The 21,545-nt window shown below is 38.9% G+C and overlaps 1 protein-coding gene across 1 annotated transcript in view; it reads right to left on the minus strand.

Moving 5' to 3' along the window:
• Positions 1-6,003: 6,003 nt before the first annotated feature.
• Positions 6,004-21,545, minus strand: part of HGF (hepatocyte growth factor) — a 96,465-nt gene continuing 80,923 nt past the window's right edge. The window contains exons 13-18 of the mRNA XM_018563566.1: positions 19,689-19,782; positions 17,750-17,824; positions 15,652-15,795; positions 10,636-10,742; positions 9,629-9,774; positions 6,004-6,380 (exon numbers count right to left, since the gene is read on the minus strand). Coding sequence (XP_018419068.1) covers positions 6,210-6,380; positions 9,629-9,774; positions 10,636-10,742; positions 15,652-15,795; positions 17,750-17,824; positions 19,689-19,782 — 737 coding nt within the window. The 3' untranslated portion in view covers positions 6,004-6,209. The remainder of the gene's footprint in view (positions 6,381-9,628; positions 9,775-10,635; positions 10,743-15,651; positions 15,796-17,749; positions 17,825-19,688; positions 19,783-21,545) is intronic.

Below are 21,545 nucleotides of genomic sequence, written 5' to 3' on the forward strand. Positions count from 1 at the left end.
TTAATAAAGGCAAGCTATTTCCAGTTAACAAGAAAACCTAAAATTGCTTTACACATGATGGTAATGAGCACAACATACCTTTGTTTATGGAGTGAACATTCTGTTCTCCGTTACTATATCAAGCCCATAGATTGCTTAACAAGACAAAGGGGCCGCCATCAAAATTCTAGCTAGTTGACAGTCTGGGTTGGGTATCTAATATCATTATGCTTGCCCTTCATAATAGAGCTTTAAAGTAAGTTTTTTTCTACATACAGGCTTCTTCGTTACTATGTACACACACATAATTAGTATTATTGGACAAGGACAATTACCATTATACATTAAAGAAGCATGTGTTTACAGGCAACTTTTCTGTATTCAATGATAATAGTTAAAAGAAATCTCAACTCTTATAAGTTCATTTAGGATCATTTAAGAACAGACCCAGCAAAGCTAGAACATTTTCCTCGTAATTGTATTCAAGAAGGTGCAAAAGGGTTCCAAAGTGTCCCTACAATCCAATAACATAAATGTCAGTCTGGTTTTGGAAAGAGGCCTTTTTTGATTTTTAATTTGGTGGTATATATGATTTTGGTATGTTATTGATTTGTGCTATAAATATTTTAATGTTGAAGGAGAATCATGAAGTGAGTGATTTTCACTCAGCCTCATAATCTGAGCCAACCTGTGACAATGAAACTGTCACAGGTCGGCTCAGTAGATCGGGAAGTGAGTGAACACATACCAGCTCTCACTCACTTCTCGATCCTGTGTCGGCAGAGAGCGGTGACAGGGAGGAACTGGATTCCCCCCTCCCCTGTCCGATCCTCCAGCACTGACTGGCAGAATGGACGGAGGAGGGGGGGGGGGTTCTGCTGGCTCTGCCTCTAGATAGGCAGAGCCAGCTGTCACTCACACAGCTGGGTGGATCCAGACATAATTGTCCGGATCCATTACGGCTGCGGCATCTCAGTATACCGCGAGCTGTAGCTAAGGTATACTGAGCTTTGGGTGATGAGAGGACGCTAGTTTGTGTCCTCCTGTTACCCTTAGGAGAACTATGGGGAAAAGCCCTAACCCCATAGTTCTCCTTTAAGAAAAACTAAATTTTTTAGTAGACAGCTCTTCATCACATATTTATTAAAGGGCAAATTAGAGTGAAATATTCTGCTAATAGATTAAGTGTATGTTTAATTGGATAGTTCAAATATCATACAAAAATCATACAATAAAATACAGTATAGAAATAAACAAAAAAATGTATTTTCGCCTGAACTGGACAGATGGTGCTATTATACGATTACTATGAAGTAGGGCATTTAAAATTTACATAAAACACATTCATTAATAATAAATGGTCTTGTTGTTTTGATATCATGATTTGTTTTAATACTTTTTTACAAATATACATTTTTACATATAGTATTTTACTACACATACAGAAGAGTACCAACTAGTAAATGACAAGCTCTTGCACAGCAAGAAGTAGGATTAAATATTTGTCTATATACATAATACTGTCATGAAACGTGGAAAGTAAATGTACTTTTAATGTCAAATGCATAGGCTAAACAAAACTGTTATGTGTCTGGGGCAGTTTAAAGAACTCTGCGAAACATTTTATTAACCCTTGCAATGGTGCTACCCTCACACTGCTCATTTGTGCCCAGGTGCTAAGAAAGTTATACTTACCCGGTCATTCAAGCTGGCTTGTTCTTATACCAGTCCCTAGAGCTTCTCTCCCCATCCTCTGCAGTGATCTAAGAATCCTTGTTTCATCATTTTCTATACAAGTATAAAGACATTCCATCTGTGTAGAGGAGGAGGAGACATGCTTCAGTGACCAGAGAAGCAAGTAGTCAGCTTGGCAGTTCAGGTTAGTATAACTTTTGTTTTAGCAGCTAGAAAACATTTTGTAGTTAACCCTTGCAGTGTAGGGGTAGCCCCACTGCAAGGGTTAATGCAAATTTTCCCCCAGAGTTCTTCTTTAAAACCAATTTGTGTATATCTTAAGTTTTTATGGTGTCAGCATTATACCATGAGGTATACTTCTTTTATTTATTTTGTGCTATATTTGGTTTAGATGAATGTGTAAGTAATTTAAATAGTGCTTTAAAGTATTATGTTTTCTAAAGAGAGCCTAAAGGCTAAAGCAATATTGAGCATGCATGCATTAAACTGAACTTCAGGCAGATATAAAGTACACAAATCAATGCATCTCTGTTTTAATTAATATATCATAAAATATACTTAAATGAAAGCTGTGTACATATCATGCTCTTGCAACTGATTGTACAGCAAAGCTCAGAATGGGAGAGAGAGAAACACCACAAGGAGCCAATAAGTTGTGCTGAAGTGCTCATGTGCGATTAAGGGACAAAATCAGGTATTCTTCCTACCAGATGAGTCATTGATGCGTGGCAGAGCTGTTAGGAGGGCATCTCCAATGTATGTATTTTACTGGTTAGTTAGTCATTGGCCTGGAGTTCAGCATTAACTGTTTTTATTGTATTTAATAATAATAATTATGACATAGTATTTTATAATTATTTAAAACTCTAATGCTGGTTGTGCATGTAAAAGTCTATGCACTCTGCTGTAATTTTACAATAATATAACATATTAATCAATATATCTCTTCAAGCACAATAAAACAAGTTTAATTTAAGTTGCCTATATGAATTGCAGACGGACAACAGAAGTTTTTGAAACAATTCACAATTGTGAAGTAATTACATTTGATGAGAAGTAATCTAACCAAATCAATCATTATGAACTGTAATGATTGTGGTATATTACCTTGATCACCTATTACTGTGCAGCTGTAACAATCATAATTATTGCACTTATGCTCTGTATTTATTATCCAATATATGCAATATATCATAGTTAGGTAATTGTGTGAAAATACAAATCACTTAATTGTAAGAATATTGTTTTATTTACTTGCCCCTTTAAATAAAATAAAAACATAAGTAAAAATTTCACACATATTGCATATTAAAAAATATAACACTATTATAACTGCAGCATAATCCAGGAAAATATAGGTAAACAGTTATTTTAGCTGGCATGAATGCAACCCTGATTCTGTTCATGTATGTATCGAATATCAATGAGCTGACATTATGAGAGGTTTCCTCAGTTAACTGAAACATTTTACAGTGACCACATGTGTTTCAGTGTGAGCGTTCTACAATATGGTCGTTAGTATTCTGACCATACCTACAAAAATCAGATTGTGGGCATTTCGCAAGAATGTGTGGTATTTTTTTAATTCATTCCTTTCTGGCATGCCGGAAAAAAAAAAAAATCTGTTGGAAAGGAATACATAAAAACAGAAGAGAAAATGTGTGGTACATTACACCTCTCCCCTATATATGTTAAAAAATTAAATCAAAACGTTTTAGGGGAAAGTGGTGTATGTGAGACCTTCCAACATATGTTCAAGAGTTGGTAAAGTAAAACAGCTGTCATGTATTCAGTCAACAAAAATTGAAATCTAGAATCCAATGGTATAAAAAATATAGCAATATCTTTTTATTAAACAAAACCAAATAAAAACAAGACATATGAGAAGACGTGAATTATGAAGTGTGTCAGAAATATACTGCACCACGATTCACATGGACATCTTCAGAAAAGCAGTACAAACGTCAAAGAGAAAGTGCCATATGTAATAGTCCCTATCACTGGATCTTACCACTGTCAATGGTAATATGATTGCATGCTACAAGTATCTGCACTTTGTACAACCACATTGTTCATTGCTTTTGCAGTGATGGATGGGAACTAATTGACTTCTATGCACAGTACAAATTGTGGCCAACACAGACACTTTCTTTCCTTCAGTTTCTAAATATGTGGCACTGACGTATAAGTGTAGCTAACTTTTATGCACGCATTCTCATTCATACATTACACAAAAAAGCAGAAAAAGAATGGCAGTTATTCTATTGATAACATTTATGGTGTGATACAATCTACACCATACTGAATGTTTCCCCAAATTAACCTGTGCTTGCACTAAAACTGATTAACCAAACAGAACAGCCAATAACAGCATCAATGTTTCACTGCGAATTCTACTTATTTCATTAGTACAAAGAGCAATGGGGATGTTCAGCAGCAGTCAATTATGGCAACCAATAGAGATTATAAACTCCTTTACTTTAATAATGTGAAATCTGACTGGTTACTATGAGTTACTGCTAGTATTTGTAATGCTACAGATTTCCTCCACCACACAGACTCTCTCTACATGCCTAGCTTGTGGTAAACTAGCCCTTGCATTTCAGAATAATGAGGGGCTTAACAGTAATCATGTTCTTTATTACAGTTGAGCGACAGAGAGGATTACTGGATTGAATTCCCTGGCCCATGCAAAATCACTGCCCTAATAAAAAAAACAAAATATACTATAGTGTACTGTATATGATAGCACTTCCTAATAGACTTGTGTGCCGTCAAAACATTTGTTCCGTTTTGTTTCGGAATATCCTTTATTTCGTATTTCGTAATTCGTGTCCGAAACTCAATTCGGATTCGTACGAAATACGAATTTTCGTTAGTTTTCGGCACATTTTCGTAACTTTACGAACATTCGTTATGATGAAGTCAAAAAGCAAAATACCTTTGTTAATATTGGAGTTGATGAGTTTTTTTAATCCGAAATTCGGATCCGAAAAAAAAAAACTACCATCAACTCCAATATATTAACAAAGGTATTTTGCTTTTTAACTTCATCATAACGAATGTTTGTAACGGAACGAAATTCCGTCAACGGAATTTCGTATTTCCTGCCTGTATTGTAATGCAACTCTCAGCAGCAGAAGAGAAAACCTCTGATTGGTCAACCAAACGAAATACGAATTCCGTTAACGGATTTCGGATTAAAAAAAACCTCATCAACTCCAATATTAACAAAGGTATTTTGCTTTTTAACTTCATCATAACGAATGTTCGTAACGGAACGAAATTCCGTCAACTAAATTTCATATTTCCTGCATGTATGTATTGTAATGCAACTCTCAGCAGCACAAGATTCGTATTTCGTATTTAAAAAAAATCTTGTCATGTTGTTCAACCTCATTTACAGGGGTAATATTGGTTCCCGTTTCAAAGAAATTCGGATCCGAAATTCATTAACGGAATTTCGTATTTCGGATATAATTCGCAAACTGCAATTCGGATTTCGGATGCTTCTGAAATTACAAATTTCAGGAAAATGTGTACGAATTTCGATTCGTAACGAAACGAATCGCACATGTCTACTTCCTAATTAGGGCACTAATGTCTCATGAAGTGAATTCCGCTCATTCATTTCCTACACCCTCTTGCATACTGCAATAGGTTGGTAGTGAGGTGTTGGGAACTTGTATTCCATCATGAAGCACAGGCATCCCAATAACAGTGCCTGAAAACAAATGTGTAAAGGGTCTTAAGTACCTTTTGCCAGGTTACTACCAAATGGAATTATTTTTTTGCCCAAAGATGGCCCAGTCCAGTTGTAATTCTATTTTATGAGATCTGATCCACTCAATCGATCTCTAATTGCTTTAGTTTGCACATAATTTCTACTGTGTGTACAGCTTAACTAATATAAGCATGTGCAGTAAAGAAAGGAGAAATCCAGTTGTGATTCAACAGTATTATTATTGGGGGGGCATATATTAGCTGTCTTTGTTTGGAGGCTCCCATTAAAAAGTGGCAAATATGATTTCAATTTATGTAAACAGGCAAAACTTAGAAGTATCCATGTGCAATTTTCACAATTGGTATATGCTGCATAGTTTTGAATATGAACGTAGACAACCATGTTAAATCAATATTCTGTTATTATTTTGTCAATATGTTTAAAATAATTGATACAATGTGATATAAAAATATTGCCAACCTAACCTTTACTTTTAGTCTTATTATTAAGGGCACTAGTTCAAGAAAATTAAACACAGGAATGGCACCTATTAAATAAAATGAACCTTTAGAGCAGCAAAGGTCTATGTAAATACATTTTCTCCCTATTGTCCATAAAAAAGGTTGTTCAAGTATACTCAGGAATTACATCACCACATTTTCTACATATCACAGTTCATCCAACATCAACTCAACAACAAGAGATTGTGACAATAAATTAATTAAAAAAACAAACAAAAAAACTAAATACATTTGCAAACCCTATCAAGTATAGGCAAAAAATTACTGAAATAGTTCTGATTCTGCTATAATTATGGAGTTTTGTAGGTTAATATAATCTTGTGTATCCATTTTGCATAATATGCCACTCTGACAAAAACGATCGGCCTGTTTTGTGAAGCACAACCACGTCCAGGTATAATCACTCCTTGTACTAGGTCTGTTCTGTTTTCCACACAAACAAGAGGACCACCATAATCCCGCTGAGGAAATATAGAGAAAATATGGTTATCAGTCACGATATAAAATCCAGTTTCTTAACCATATACAGGAATATGCAATATAGTAAAAACAGTGTGCAAAGGACAGCTACCCTAGCAACCCTTCACTTGTCCAACTGATCTAAATAAATGAAAGGTAAACATTAAGAGGGTTATTCACAAAGCTGCCGAAGGATCCAGCCGTAGCTTCGGCTGATCCTTCGGCTACCTTCTTTTACGGGAGCCCTTCGGTTCAGTAGAACCGAAGGGCTGCTGTACGGGCTATTCACTATAGCCGGTACAGCTCCCGAAGTTGGCCGAGCGGCTCAGTCGAGCCGAAAGCATATGCTTCAGCTCGACGGAGCCGGGGTGAAAGCCAAAGCTGGCCGAATGGCCAGCCGACAGCCTGCTACTGACAGCTGGGTGGAGCCAGCCATCATCTCACGGCTGGCTCCGGCCTCTTGCAGAGACAGATCAGTGCCCCCTGGTTACCAGGTAATGACGCTGATCTGTCATTACACTGAAAACTCGGCAGAGCCGCCGTGATATCACCACCGAGTTCTCAGTGTGTAATGACAGTTCAGAGTACCCTGGTTACCTAGTGAACAGGGGACGCGGAACTGTAATGAGAGCCTAGTAACCAGGGGATGCTGATCTGTCATTACAATGAGAGTGGAGGCTTTGATATCACCGCCGGCGCCGCTAAGCTCTCATTGTAATGGCAGCTGGTCCCGGCCAATTGAAAACAGTTGGGCGGAGCTAGCTGTCACTGCTAGCTCCACCCAATCATTTCTATTTTTTAAACGGTTTTTCTATTCTGCTCGGTACCACAGAGGTACTGAGCAGAATACCCAAGCCGAATGCCGCTCGTCAGCATTCGGCTATTCACTCACTGCTGTTCGGCATCTACGAGAATAGGCCGAACAGCAGCACATAGCCTGCCGGAGGTTCGGCTCAACCAATCCAGATGTTGGATCGGCTGAGTCGAACTCCTTCTGCACTTCGGGTCGGCTGAACATGCTGAGCATGTTCGGCCGACCCAAAGCCAGCCGCAGCAAGACGATGTACGGCTGATTTCAGTCGGGGTACGGCTGAAGTCAGCCGTACAAGCTTGAAGTGAATAGCCGAACAGCGTTCGGCTCACTTCACTTCGGGTCAGTTATTCACACGGCTGCCTTTGGCAGCTTTGTGAATAACCCTCTAAATCTTTGGTGTTCTTTACTGCATGTTTCTTATCATCATTGCTCTGCCAGACAATATACTTGATGTGTAATTTTACACACATGAAGTAGAGCTTACCTCTTTGAGTTGGCCATTGGTCTGTCTAACTTGTAGACATGATAGGCAACACAATAGCTAACTCAAGAAAGTTGCACATCTGGCTGAAAATACTGCTGCTAATTGTAAGTGGAATTGCACTGTCAGTCTGCAACATGAAGTGCTGTTACTGGCAGAATCTTCAGGTAATAAACTTTATTATACTAAAGTAATTTTGCTAAACATCCTTGTAATAGTACATTTGTCATGCAGTGGGCACTAAGGGGTCTATTCACAAAGCTGCCGAGGGCAGCCGAGTGAATGATGGGAGCTGTATGGGCTATTGTGAATAGCCCGTGCAGCACCCCCTTGGTTCTACTGAACCAAAGGGGTCCTGGGTCCGAAGCTAGCCGAAGGATCGGCCGAAGCTACGGCCAGATCCTTCGGCAGCTTTGTGAATAGACCCCTAAATCTTTGATTGCAGCAATTTTATATATGACAGAATAATCAGTAGATTCCAAATGCACAAGTGTACTTTTCCTTCCATAAAACCATTCATAGTAGGGTTTATTTACTAAAGGCAAATAAACTGTATACTTTGCAAGGAAATATTCACTTAACTTAGTGAATGTGGTGAAAAGAGTACCAATTACAAGCAAGGAAAACAAACAGTATTCTTGCTTAAAGATGATTGGATGATGGAACTCAGCAAAGCACCGCCTTATTCACTAAGCTAAAGAAAATTCCATTACAAAGTGCAAATTCACTTGCAAAGTTAACAGCCTATTTGCCTTAAGTAAATCAATTCTACTGAGTCATTTCAAACTATCCAGGTGCTTAAAAATGTCTATTTTTTTGGGCACCCATAGACATGAGATACCAGTGCCACACAGACTCAGCAGACAGATCTTAGGCTGGAATTATGTTTTTCCCACCTTGATAAGCCAGTGCAGGAGGTCTCTGGCATTCCTCTTCCTATAGCATAAACATGCCATGAGAATATTTAAAGCTCAATGTTACAATGCCTGTATGTCCAAATGACCCATTAACTCTAAGAGGGTTATTCACCAAAGAGCCAAATGACCTAGCCGTAGCTTTGGCTGATCCTTCGGCTGCCTCTGCCCTTCTGTTCAGTTGAACTGAAGATCTGCTGTACGGTCTTTTCACAATAGCCCGTACAGCAACCAAAGGCAGCCGAGTGGCTCAGCCGAGCTGAAGGCATATGCTTCGACTCGACTGAGCTGAAGTGACAGCCGAAGCGTGGAGAAAGGTTGGTCGAAGCCGACAGTTCTCCACGCAAATGACAGCTGGGCGGAGCCAGCTGTGATCCCACGGCTCACTCCACCCAGTTGTAATGACAGATCAGCATCCCCAAATGACCTGGGGACGCTGATTTGTCATTAAACAATAACAACTAGGCGGAAATAAAGCTGTTTGTTTCAAATGGTTTGTGAAAAGGTATTAGGACATCACAGCCGGGTCCGCCCAGTTGTTATTTATTGGCTGGGACCTGCTAGAAGACTCTGGCAGGTGCCAGCCAATAGAAAACAGTTGGGTGAAGCTATTTACAGTTTAACTGTTTTGCTATTCTGCTTGCTCCCTACCAAGCAGAATAGCTGAGATGAAGGCAGCTGATGTATGGCTGAAATCAGCCGCACAAGGCTGAAGTGAATAGCCGAACAGCGTTCGGCTCACTTTACTTCGGCTCGGTTATTCACTCAGCTGCCTTCAGCAGCTAAGTGAATAACCCCCTAAGACTAGCCTAAGATCTAGTTTTGGAAATTTTAATAAGGACTAGGCATGGATTTCAGGTGGGAATGTTCTGCTGTGAGACAGTTAACAAGCCATCTGTTCTTTGTGTATGGAAATGCTACATTTATTTCCATTTTATAAAACAAAAACATCTGCCTGTGGCAAATAGCTGTTTTCTTTTGCATCTAAAATGATCAAGTACATTTGATTATTCTGAGATAATAATATTTTTTTTGTCTTACCTCACAGGGTGCAACATTGGCAGTCTCGTTCATGGCACAAATTTCAGATTCATTGACAGTAATCCTTCCCTTGTGATACTCATTGCATTTCTCATTTCCAACAATAATCATTTTACCATGCTGAAGATCGCCATTATAGTCGTTTGCTGGAAAATAACATTTTATTAGTACATTCAGAAAATAAAAATGTGTCTACATTTGCAAGTGCAGCTTACAATTTCATATTTCATTTTCATGTTCAGTATTCATATATAAATGTATAAATATTTCATCCAGACAAGAGAGCAATCATTTATTCCCAGTCAATGTGTTATTTGTATGTAATAAATAGATATTGTTGACTTAATTCACAAGATTCATGTTAGATATCGGTTTAGCAAAAACACTACTATAGTAACATCTATCATAAAATGTAAACAAATATCTTCTAGAATGTGGCCCTGATTTCCGTAATAATTTGTGCGTATGCCAGCACATCAGTCATACACGGACAGGCAATATCATTTCAAGCACTCTTACCTTCCTGCCCCTATGAACTAAATACCACCTTCCCCTATGTTATGGAGATGAGAAAAAAAGGAAGGAGTATTCTGTGGGAGTATTCTGTGGCTTTAGCATACTTACTGTCCTAGGGTGACAGCACTGCTCTTCCATAGATACAGTACAGCAAGTGACCATTGTCATCCTAGAACAGAAGGTGTGTTATTGGCAGGATCACCAGCTAATAATAAAGAAAAAAAATCATCAAAAGAAATGGATGCAGCCGCTCATTAAAGGACTTGTAAGGTGCAACACATTGGCCTTTTGTTTATCGGAGTCTCGTGCTTGCTATGCTTTGCATTATGCCCCCATGTCAAACTGATTTTCTAGCATGCAGCCTTAATACAAATATTAGCGTACCCTATGTTGATATAGCAAGCACTGAAGCTCTAACTGCCATATTCCCATATGCACCATGATTTTGGAGAGTGGCTATTGTAAATTGAAATAGAAATAAAGCATCATACTTCCTGTATGTCCCCATCCATATACAGCGCATTCTGTTTTTTCTGGAATTGTGCATCCATAATTTGGCAGTTTGATCTGTGCTACATACTTATTAAGCACTGCAGATCTATTGAAAAAAAAATGAATTACTCTTTTTATACATGGATCACCAGAGCAATAGAATGAATGAATGAGATGAGTGAAAACAAAAGAAATCAGACAACTAAAAAAAATATTATTTTCTACCCAATTAATTGACACTGCAAAAACAAAGCATAGCATCACAGTGGTATGTGTTAGTGCATACATACATATGTAATTCACACCATATTGGGATGGCCAAAAGGAGATTTTTGAATTCATGTAACCTACTTTTAGTACTTATTCAGCATAGTTTTAATCTTATTTAATAGTAAGGATACATTTTAGGCAAAAAGATGACTGAAATGCATTTTATAGGACATTTCATGACTATTTATTTATTACAGGTATTTATATAGCGCCGGCAATTTACGCAGCACTTTACATAGTTGCACATTCACATCAGTCCCTACTCTCAAGGAGCTTACAATCTAAGGTCCCTATCTCACATCCATACATAGAGGGCCAACTTAGAGAGGAGCCAATTAACCTACCAGCATGTCTTTGAAGTGTGGGAGGAAACCGGAGTACCCGGAGGAAACCCACGCAAGCACAGAGAGTACATGCAAACTCCTTGCAGATAGTGACCCTGGCTGGGATTCGAATCGGGGACCCTGAGTGCTCCAAGGCAGAAGCGCTAACCACTACCCAACTGTGCTGACTAAGCTTCACCAACTGACCCGTCCAGTCAGACTAATAAGGGTATTGTATTTGGGCAGAGGTTAGCAGTTAGTAGAGCTTAGCCATAAAGTTAGGGCCCAGTAATAAAGTGGAACTAAATCAGGGAGGGGACAGTAGAGGCTTTTCTAATTTAAATTAATAAAGGCAACAGCAGGCACCTTGTGTTGTTTGGTCACGGGCAGGACTTTCACTTTTCAATTTACTGTCTTACTTCAAGGTTACGTGTCAAAATCATATTCCATATTAAGGATACATTACAGACCAGGGAAATGCTAGTCCACACTTTTGTTATTCCTTGTTTTCAGATGTGTTTTGAAGCTTCCCATATCTATTTAACAATGTTCTCTTAAAGGTCAAATTCTGGCTCTGGGTTCACCCCATGGGTGCCCCCTCCATAAATGCCTCCCCAATTTATGTTCTTTTAAAGTATACTTTATCTTTTAAAGTATACCTTTTCCTGATGTTGTCTGGTCTGCCATGTGACACCCAGGGTCTGCTTCTTCTGCAGCAGTGGGTTGTTCTTGAAGATGCAGAGAGGGGCGCTGACATAATGACATAATGATGTCAATGTGTATATATATATATATATTTACATATAAGCTACAGTATGTAGCACATACTGTATACGCTATTACAAATAATTTTACTTTGCATTAAATAAACCACAAAATTAAGCTGAAAAAAGGAGCAACCGGTTTTGTGTATAATATTATTAAACCTTTTGCATTAATTCTCAGCTCTAGGTTATAATTTTTTAATTAAAAAAGCTACTACTGATGACCTCCTTCTTACAATGTGTGTGGCTGTTTTCAACAGAGCCTCAGCCAAAGGCACAGAACAAGCATGCAGCATGTAACATCAATGTAAAATCAGAACTCTAGATCTGTATACTAATTCCTGTTCATTGACTAGAATGCATTGAGGCCACATGGTCAGCATGACAGCCAAGCGCCTAGTATTTTTAGGTTAACAATGACAGCCTACTTATATTTTTCATAAGAGGTTTCTTTACTATTATTGATTCTGTTTTTGTTGTTCACTTATTCCTATCAGTATATGTATATGCAGTTTGGTGTCATCTACCTCTATTCAATGTATGTTTTGAATGGAAGTTGATGACAGTAAGTTGGTTTACTAAATGATGATGATTATTGTTGTTGTTATTTGAATGTGTACAAGCCAGTCTGTGCTTCTTCAGTCAACCAGTTACATAGTTACATAGTTACATAGTATTTGGGGTTGAATAAAGACATACGTCCATCAAGTCCAACCCATATAGGTCCACGCATCATCTCATTCTTAGGGATACTGGTATCCCTGGATATTACGGTCCCTAAGGAAATTGTCCAAAAGTTTCTTGAACAAATCTACACTCTTGGCTGAAATCACTGCCACACTTACTGTAAAGAACCCCCTTCCCCCATTGTGCTGGAATTTTTTCTCAACCAACTTTAGGTGGTGGCCTCTAGTCTTTGTGATGGAGTTAATCTTAAACAGTTTGTTGCCAATGTTGCTGTCACCATTGAACATCTTGTACATGAAAATCATATCCCCCTTAATCTCCTTAATTCCAGCGTGAACATGTTTAAGTTCAGTAGCCTTGTTTCATAGCTCTGGTCCTCCATTCGCCTAAGTAGTTTGGTTGCCCTCCGCTGGACTCTCTCCAGTTCAAGGACATCCCTTCTCAGTACCGGCGACCAAAACTGGACCGCGTACTCCAGATGTGGCCAAACCAACGATCTATAATCTACTTACCCCCTCATAAAAAGTTAGCAAGTTAGTCAGGCATGAACGGTCTTTCCTGAACCCATGTTGATTGTCATTAACTATGCCGTTATCCTTAACAAATTTTACCAAATAGTCCTTAATCATACCTTCTAACAGTTTACAAACTACCGATGTTAGACTGACCGGCCTATATATCGTTGTCACGATGCATCCTGCTCCAGCAGTGTCCCCCCTGAACTGGTATCACCAACATCATGCAACTTGGCATACTTATTGGGGTGAACCAGATCAGGGCTGACCTCTCTAGTACTCTTCCCTCTCTCCCGCCTTCTAACAGTAACCCAGCTCCCCACCTCGGGATCCTGCTCCTCCGACCCCCCCTCCTCATCCAGACCAGTGATCCAGTTGTGTGGTTTTTATATCTTATCTTTTGTTTATCTTATCTATTTTTATCTTATCTATGTTTTATTGCATATGAATAGATGTTTGACAGGAACACATATTGAATGGTCTATTTGAAAAAGTCTTTGGTGAATCAGTCCTATAATTGTGTTACTGTAGCTTGTAGAATTTTTTGTTTTTTTTAGAACATAGCATACTCATCAACAGTATAAGCATTTGAAATCTTCGTCCATATTTATACATTGATGTAAAATAACTTATTCTTACAATGCAGGACACATACATACTTGCACATTATCTAACAATCTGCTTTTGTAACACTACCCCTGTGCACAATTGTATACTACTTTAAAACCTTTTTTATTGTTTGAGTAATACATTTTCTATGGCTAAGTCACATCCTCAGCAGCCAATGTAGAAGTATACTAATCATCACCATTAAGGAACATTGTGAGCGAGGCTACATTCATACAGTTAAGAACAGCAGCTCACTGAGATGTATTTTATGAAAAACATATGTTCCCTACACCTAGACATAATATGGCTGCATTTTAATGATCTGTCTCCAAGCTCAAACATTTAAAGAAAATAAATTGACTCTGCAAATAGCCCAGCAATAGTTTATAAGATATGAGTTTATACAAAGTAGTAACTACCACTCACAGATGAGCAATGGGTTTCACATTTAATAACAACAATTTACATTTTTAACCTGACCAGACTAACTTTATTATTATTAATAACTTGAGGCGTCTGGTTAAATAGCTAACATTCTGCTAACTATTGCTTCCAAAGTAGTATAGTTAACTACAGACCATCTATATTATATCTATATTATATTGCATGCTTAATGATGTACTTATTGCCATTGCTGCCCTAAAGCCAAACTCCAGTTGTTGTTCCCCCTATGAACCTCTGTTTAAAAATATTTTAGTATACACAACTTTTTATACATGAGTCCTCTGGCTGATCATGTGATGAGTCAGGGAACCCACATTTCCTTTCAGTAATTGACGAAGAATGATTCACAATGCTGCAGAAAATGGTGCTGATGTTATGACAGATCCATTCTGTGCAGCACTGAACTCTGAGCCAAGGACAATGTGATGATACAAGCATAGGGATGTGTCCATAACATCTTGAGTTCACAGGAAGTGGGTAAATTATGCTTGGTAGTATGGAAGAGGACTAGAGGCAAGTGATGGAATAGGTCATGGAGGCAAATACTGCAGTGTAGAGATGACGAGTAGTGTTTTGTTTTTTTTGTTTACTAGACACATGACGAGCAATAACAACATATATGGAGCTGGATTTTTTAAAAAATAAAATGAGACCTTATCAACAGAAATGGCTGTTACACTAAGCCCACCAGTCCATGTGGAGCCTGCCATAAGTTTGCCATAAACTGGGTGTGGAGCAGGTATCATGGAGGTAAAATATTTAAAGAAGCAGGTTAGATTATGATTTAGCATTGCTGCAGCCCAGCCAAGACAGTGAAAATGATTTGAGTTGGCCATGTGCCATGTATTTGGTAATAACAGATATCTATTTGGACAGTTATGTATTTGGACATAACAGATTTATTGCATATACATATTTAGAGTGTTGCCATTTGCTACTGCTTCCTTTTTCATATTGGCACTCTCTGCTTCCTTTCCCTGACTAACATGCCAAATTGGCCCAATGTGTTCATAACTTATATGAACTTTATTACAAATACATAGATATGAACAAGAAATAAAAGTGATGGGTGGTATAGCTATTCCTAATCCATGGATATATAATATATATCTGCACGCACCCCAAGGTTCCACAAGTTCAGGAATGTTGGAGTAATACTGGGACCAGAGAGATAACAGATTAGAATGTGTAATGTTTTAATGTTTCAATGTTGGGTTAAGTTTGATATTTTTTGTATATTTTGTGGTTTGTTTTGTATTTAGATGTATTTTATGGTGTAAGAGTTTGTTAGAAAATAATTTTTTTTTTTTTTAAATACAATTTGGATAAAAAATAAAAAATAAAAGTAAAGACAGAATGTAAAATTTTTGACCCTATGCATTGTAAATATTCCATTAACTCACCTGGAAAGTTTTAAAAGAACAAGGTTTGATCCCTTTGGTCCATGAACCAGCTGTGAAATACTGAAAATTTGTCTATGATCCTGTGTTCTCCTGTAGATGTTGTGGACTCCCAGCCATGCTTCATAGTCGTTGAGGTCAACATTTCTGTAGAAAAATACATTAAATGTATTTAAATAGTAATGCATCTTTAGCTAATATGAACAACACTTCACCATTACTTTCCTTCAGTATTTATAATGAAGCACATGTAATATAACTGTATGAAATTAAAGAAGGTGGGAGGAATATGGGGGCATCAATTGTAGCCTTCCTTAAAAAATATTACCTGGCTATCCATTATGCTTTTTTAATAGCTTCATTACATTTACTAAGCTGTAGCAAGTACACAGATCCATAGCTCTGATTTCAGATGCTGCATGTTTGCTCAAGTCCAACTCAGAAAGTATTGCAGCCAGTAGCCTGGCAGCTAGCATTTTCAGTACAAGTACAAGTTACAATACCACCCTGTAAATAATGCATTTCCTAAACTGATTAAACAGGTTGTACATGATGCATGTTAAATAGGAACTTACATTTACAAGCATTTTCCACCTTCTTGTATTTGTGCTAGTGCCCAAAGTGTAAAATGGTCATCTATAGACACAATTGCCTAACTAAGTACACACAAACATTAAATGCCCATTCACGCCACATGCCTTGGGGCTGCACTGGCCTTGTTTCCAGAGCAGCCCCAATGCATTACAAGGCAACTTGCCTTGCCATTGATTGACACCTTTCACACCACCATGTTGCCTTACTTTTTCCAACACAGTGGGATGCAATGCAGAGCAACTGCCTCACACCCCGCTGTGCCCATAGAACTGAATGAAATGTTCTTTCTAACATTTCAACAACAACAAAAAAAGTATGCAGTGCAATGTCCCGTTGGGGCATCAGCACTGTGTCCAGCATCGCACACCAGAAGCTGTCCACTTAGTATGTTCACTTTGCAAACTAAATGTTCAGAGTTCTCTTCAATCAACCAATCATGTCCTGCAAAAAATCCCATTTTCTTTATCTTCACACATAATTGGATATTCACAGTAAACAGGTTCACCTTATTTACTAGAATGTACTTTGCTAAGTGAAAAGCTTTTATTATTTTAGTAAATCAACCTCAATGTAGAAGTAATACTGGATTCTCTCCTGCATTTTGTATCCCTGTATGTTTAGTACCAATGCTCAAAGATGCTTTTCTCAGCTCTGATTGCTTCCTTGTTGCTGAATGTAATGCCTGAAAAGTAAACAGTCTTAGGAAACTGTCAATAAGTATTGATACCGGCATCCATCAAAGAGAGCTTTTTCTGCATTCAAAGAATGTTTGGCTGATTTACTTAAAGAAGAAGAATTGGGAGGTAAATGTACTTAGATCCGGCATGGACACTGCAGGTGTCACATGCCGGCTTTATAGAATGAGATCTGATTGCTCACTTCAAGGTCTTCTCTCTGCAGAGAGCGGTAACTGTCAGTCACTGCTGTTTCTCTGTTCCTCCAGCACTCATTGGACAGACAGGAGAAGAGGCAGGCAGAGCTGGCTCTGACTCTAGAGAAGCAGAGCCAGCTGTCAATCAGGCAGTGAGGTAGATCCTGACAATATTGTTGGGATCTTTCCCGGCTGCAGCGTGGCTCTGCGCTTCCAGCAAATAGCGTCAATAGCCCGCTAGATGCTGACTTTGGGTCACAGGAGTATATTAGTAAATGTACTCCTGTGACCCAAAAGAGGACTAAAGCTAAAAAAAGGTTTGGCTTTCGTTATATTTTAAAGGATTTAAACATTTTCACACCATAAACTATGTAAAGATTAATTTTCAACTATCCAGGCATGTGAAAAGAAAATCCCTGTTTACTTATGTCATCTGCACATGATTGGATAATTAACGTGAATATTTACACTTTTTTTTGTATAAACATTCTCAAATCCTTTAGTAACCAGCCTTTGTACCAAGTAAGACTAAATGCAGAAGCATGCAGATAGCCGTAAGCACAATGGTGAGTCCAGGAGTGCAGATACTTAGTGAAAACTATGCAATTGTATTGTTATTATTTAATAAACACTAACCCAGAGAGAAAACACTGACTTGCTGTTAAAACCCACTTCTCATTTACAAGAGATCCTCCACATTTATGTTTGTTCCTGCAAAACAAAATGTATGAGATGAAAATACAGAATGTGAAATACTAAAACATTTGTCTACCAAAGAAGGGAGACTGGGTGCCTGCTCTGGAGTTTATATTTGACATGTAAAAATATGGGAGTGTAGAGGAGGTTATCATTTATGTGACATGTCGTGGATGCTATCCAAGAATGTGAATGTTATGTGAGCACAAAAGCATTTTGTTTCAATTTACCTCTGGCTAACATGAGATTTGTTACTCTTACACCAGTACTAGAATCCAAAAGGGCAGCAATTAAAGGAAAGGGGTTAGCTTTACACAGTTAATCCAAATCACACAGATGTTTAAAACTTCAGAGAGCCGGACTGGATAAATCCCAGACTAATTTACGGCTGATCTTTATTGCAAGGGAAAGACAGCAGGATAATATAAATGGTTGTTTGTTTTTTCTTGTTTCTTTTCCTTTTTTTTTGTTTCCTGTAGGTCTGTTTTTGACAGGGGATCAAACATCTGGTTAAACTAAGCAAATCTGATTCACTTATGCCCTGTTCTAATCTTTAATAGCTCAAAACAAACTATGTATTAGTCAGTGGGCTCATTTGCCAAGATCCTGAAAATGCAGCCGCTGCCTACAGATATAGCCAACATTATTGCAACCACTGTTGTGTATTTGTTTTTTATTCTCAGAGGAGGGCGAAGACTGCAAGAGTAGGAGCATGAGTAAGTGGGAGGCAAGCCTGCTATTTTACATGTCAGAACATGCCACAAGTTGTTATAATAATGTTGGTTTATTCTGTAAGAGCAGTGTGTACTTACTTTGCTAAAAGTCACCAACAATGGATGTGTCGCATGTGAACAATGAGGATGCATACTGTGTGAAATTGTGTATATGTATCGTGATTAAAATATCACCTAGCAACACTCGTGCTTGAACAATTTAAATGCTCTTCATGCTTTATTCAAACAAATTTTGTTTTTAGGAGTTACACTTTTATTTAAAAGACATTTTAAAGGTGGACATTCCATTCAAAAATAACTCGGTTCTGTGTAGCCCATGTAAAGGTGCCCATATACCTTACAACCATCGCAAGACTTTTGTTTTGCGATGGTTGTAAGCTAATTAAAAGCTTGTACGGTCTGCCCATCTTGGACAGGCAGATCGTACTTGCGATCATCGATGACTGCAAACGGGCAGTGTGCGCGTGCGCACACCGGCCCGTTCGGCAGTTGTCGAACAAGCAGGCCACTAACTTGCAGAGAATCGTACGATTCTTGGCGGGTTTTCAAGCCTGCTTGTTCGACGGAAGACGTGCGACCGTACAGTAGAAAAGGTTGCACGCCTTCCATACACTGCATGATTATCGTACGATCGCAGGATTTCCCGCGATTCTCGTACGAGAATCGTGCAGTGGATGGGCCCCTTGAGTGATCACAGTCCTAACAATTCTCAGTTCTCTCTGGCAGTAAGAAGAATTAAGAATGGATCTCTCAGCCCCTCAGTTGCAGAGTTTTGAAAAGTGTCAGCATAGTGAAAGTAATAATTAACCAGCTGTCTTGAGTTACAGTGATTAAAAGCTGCAAAATTCCTAGACTTATATGTTTCCATCATCATGGAAAACCATGCAGCAAGTCTGTGTTTCTGAAGAATTCAAAAACCAGTTATATTTGTTATGAGAACTGGTAGTTCTTTTGTAAAGCACACTCACTTTATAATAGATGATATATCTCAATCAAAAAGAAATCACTGCCCAGATAGTGGAAATGTCTAAAAGCAGACAAGACTTTATTTTGTTAATTTAACTGGCATCATTACTATGGAGAGTGTTATGTGAGTTGACAGCTATTTTTAATGTTTTTTTTAAACTCTAAATACTAACATTTACCTGTATCGCAGACTGACCATCCATCCATCGTTGCCCTGCGCTGGACTTCCATTTACTACCCTTAGCTGTTTAGTTGATGCACATGAACCTGGATCTAAAGTCAGTAAAGAAAACAAACACAGCTTGTTGTTGTCTTTATCTTTTTTTTACAAAATGCCTTATTACATATACATTTTAAAATATTATATATTTCTGAACCACTTGCTGACTGGAGTGATAAACCCCCTTCCTGTCTAGGCCATTTTTCAGTATTCAGCACTGTGGTACTTTGACTGACATTTAATACATTAAATGCATTTTATACCATTTTTTGGGACAGATAGATCTTTCTTCTCGTGGTATTTAATCATCACTGGGGTTTTTTTTTTTTTTTTTTACTATATAATGAAAATGATCATCAATTTAGTGCTATCAGTGATTAATGGCCTTACAATAACGGCGTTCACGGCGATATGTAACATGTGTGGTGTAATCGTTGTTTTCGCACATAGGCACATGCACTCCTGACGCTAGGCAAAAAACTGGAGACTTGTCAGCAGGTGGGGGGTTTGGCCACCGGCAGGGGCCGCCCCTAGGCTGTAATTGGTCTTTAGTTTTGTGCCTAGCGTCCTTCTCCTGCAGGTGGCGATATTACCCTACCATTCAGGATCTACGATCTGTTGCCTGTGTCCTTCAATGAACGGGAGAGAAACTTTTTTTAAACTTATCTTGATAGCTATCACATAGGGGCTAAAAATCCCCCTATGTGATAGCCAATATACAATGACAGGTCCTCTTTATGGAGACATCAGGGGTCTCTAAGACCCCTAATGTCACTTTGGGACCCCAAAGAAGATGATGAAGCAGAGATCTGTTTCACTAGCTTCTTCTCTGGCTATAGCAGCCAGAGAAATGACAGCTTAAGTCAGAAGTGATGTAATACACACCGCTTCCGCCTTTAGAGAGAGAGCGGCTGGACTCCACCCAAGAGCATTAAAAAATCCCATACATGTACGTCCACCCGCCGTCCGCCCCTATCTTTACAATGGGCACACGGCAAGGAGTTAAATCACAACAGGCTTAATCGTTTTTGGGATACAGTTGGGTAAACTATTTCTCACTTGCAGTTCCTATGACAACACAGGAAGAAATCTGTACTTGCAAGGACACAGACAACAATAAAACTGACAGTTCTAACTAGGGATGCACTGAAACTAGTATTGGTATCGGTGCTAATACTGAGTATTTGGAAATGTACTCGTAAAATGCTCCTGATGTCTGTCCCGATACTGGAACTTCCGTTATCAGGAAGAAAGGCAGTGAGTCATTACATGCTGCCCGGCTTCCTGAGTGGCCAGGAAGGCGGCTCCATGCTCCCTCTTCACCAGAAAGCACGGAGCTGGCCTCCCGGCCAATTAGGAAGCTGGGGGCGGGTAACGACTCACCCCCGGCTTCCTGATGGGCTGGGAAGCCTGCTTCATGCTCCCTCATCACTAGGTGATGAAGGAGCATGGAGCCGACTTCCTGGCCAATCAGGAAGCCAGGCGGTGTCTAATGACTTGCCACCCAGCTTCCTGATTGCTCAGGAAGCTGTTCAATTAGGAAGCCTGGAGGTGAGTTATTACACACTCCCTGGCTTCCTAATTGGCCCCATGCTTTCTTGTCATCTGGTAATGTGGTAGCATGAAGCCGGCTTTCCAGCCAACCATGAAGTCTGGCGCTGTGTAATGACTCGCTGCATGGCTTCATGATTGGTAGGGAAGCTGGCCAATCACGAAGCCAGGCGGCGTGTCATTACCCACCCCCGGCTTTCTGGTTGGCCAGAAAGCTGGGTTCATGTTTCCTCATCACCTGGTGATGAGGGAGCATGGAGACGGC

This window comes from Nanorana parkeri, unplaced genomic scaffold, assembly GCF_000935625.1.
Source record: "Nanorana parkeri isolate BGI_ZX_2015 unplaced genomic scaffold, ASM93562v1 scaffold676, whole genome shotgun sequence".
NCBI lineage: Eukaryota > Metazoa > Chordata > Amphibia > Anura > Dicroglossidae > Nanorana > Nanorana parkeri.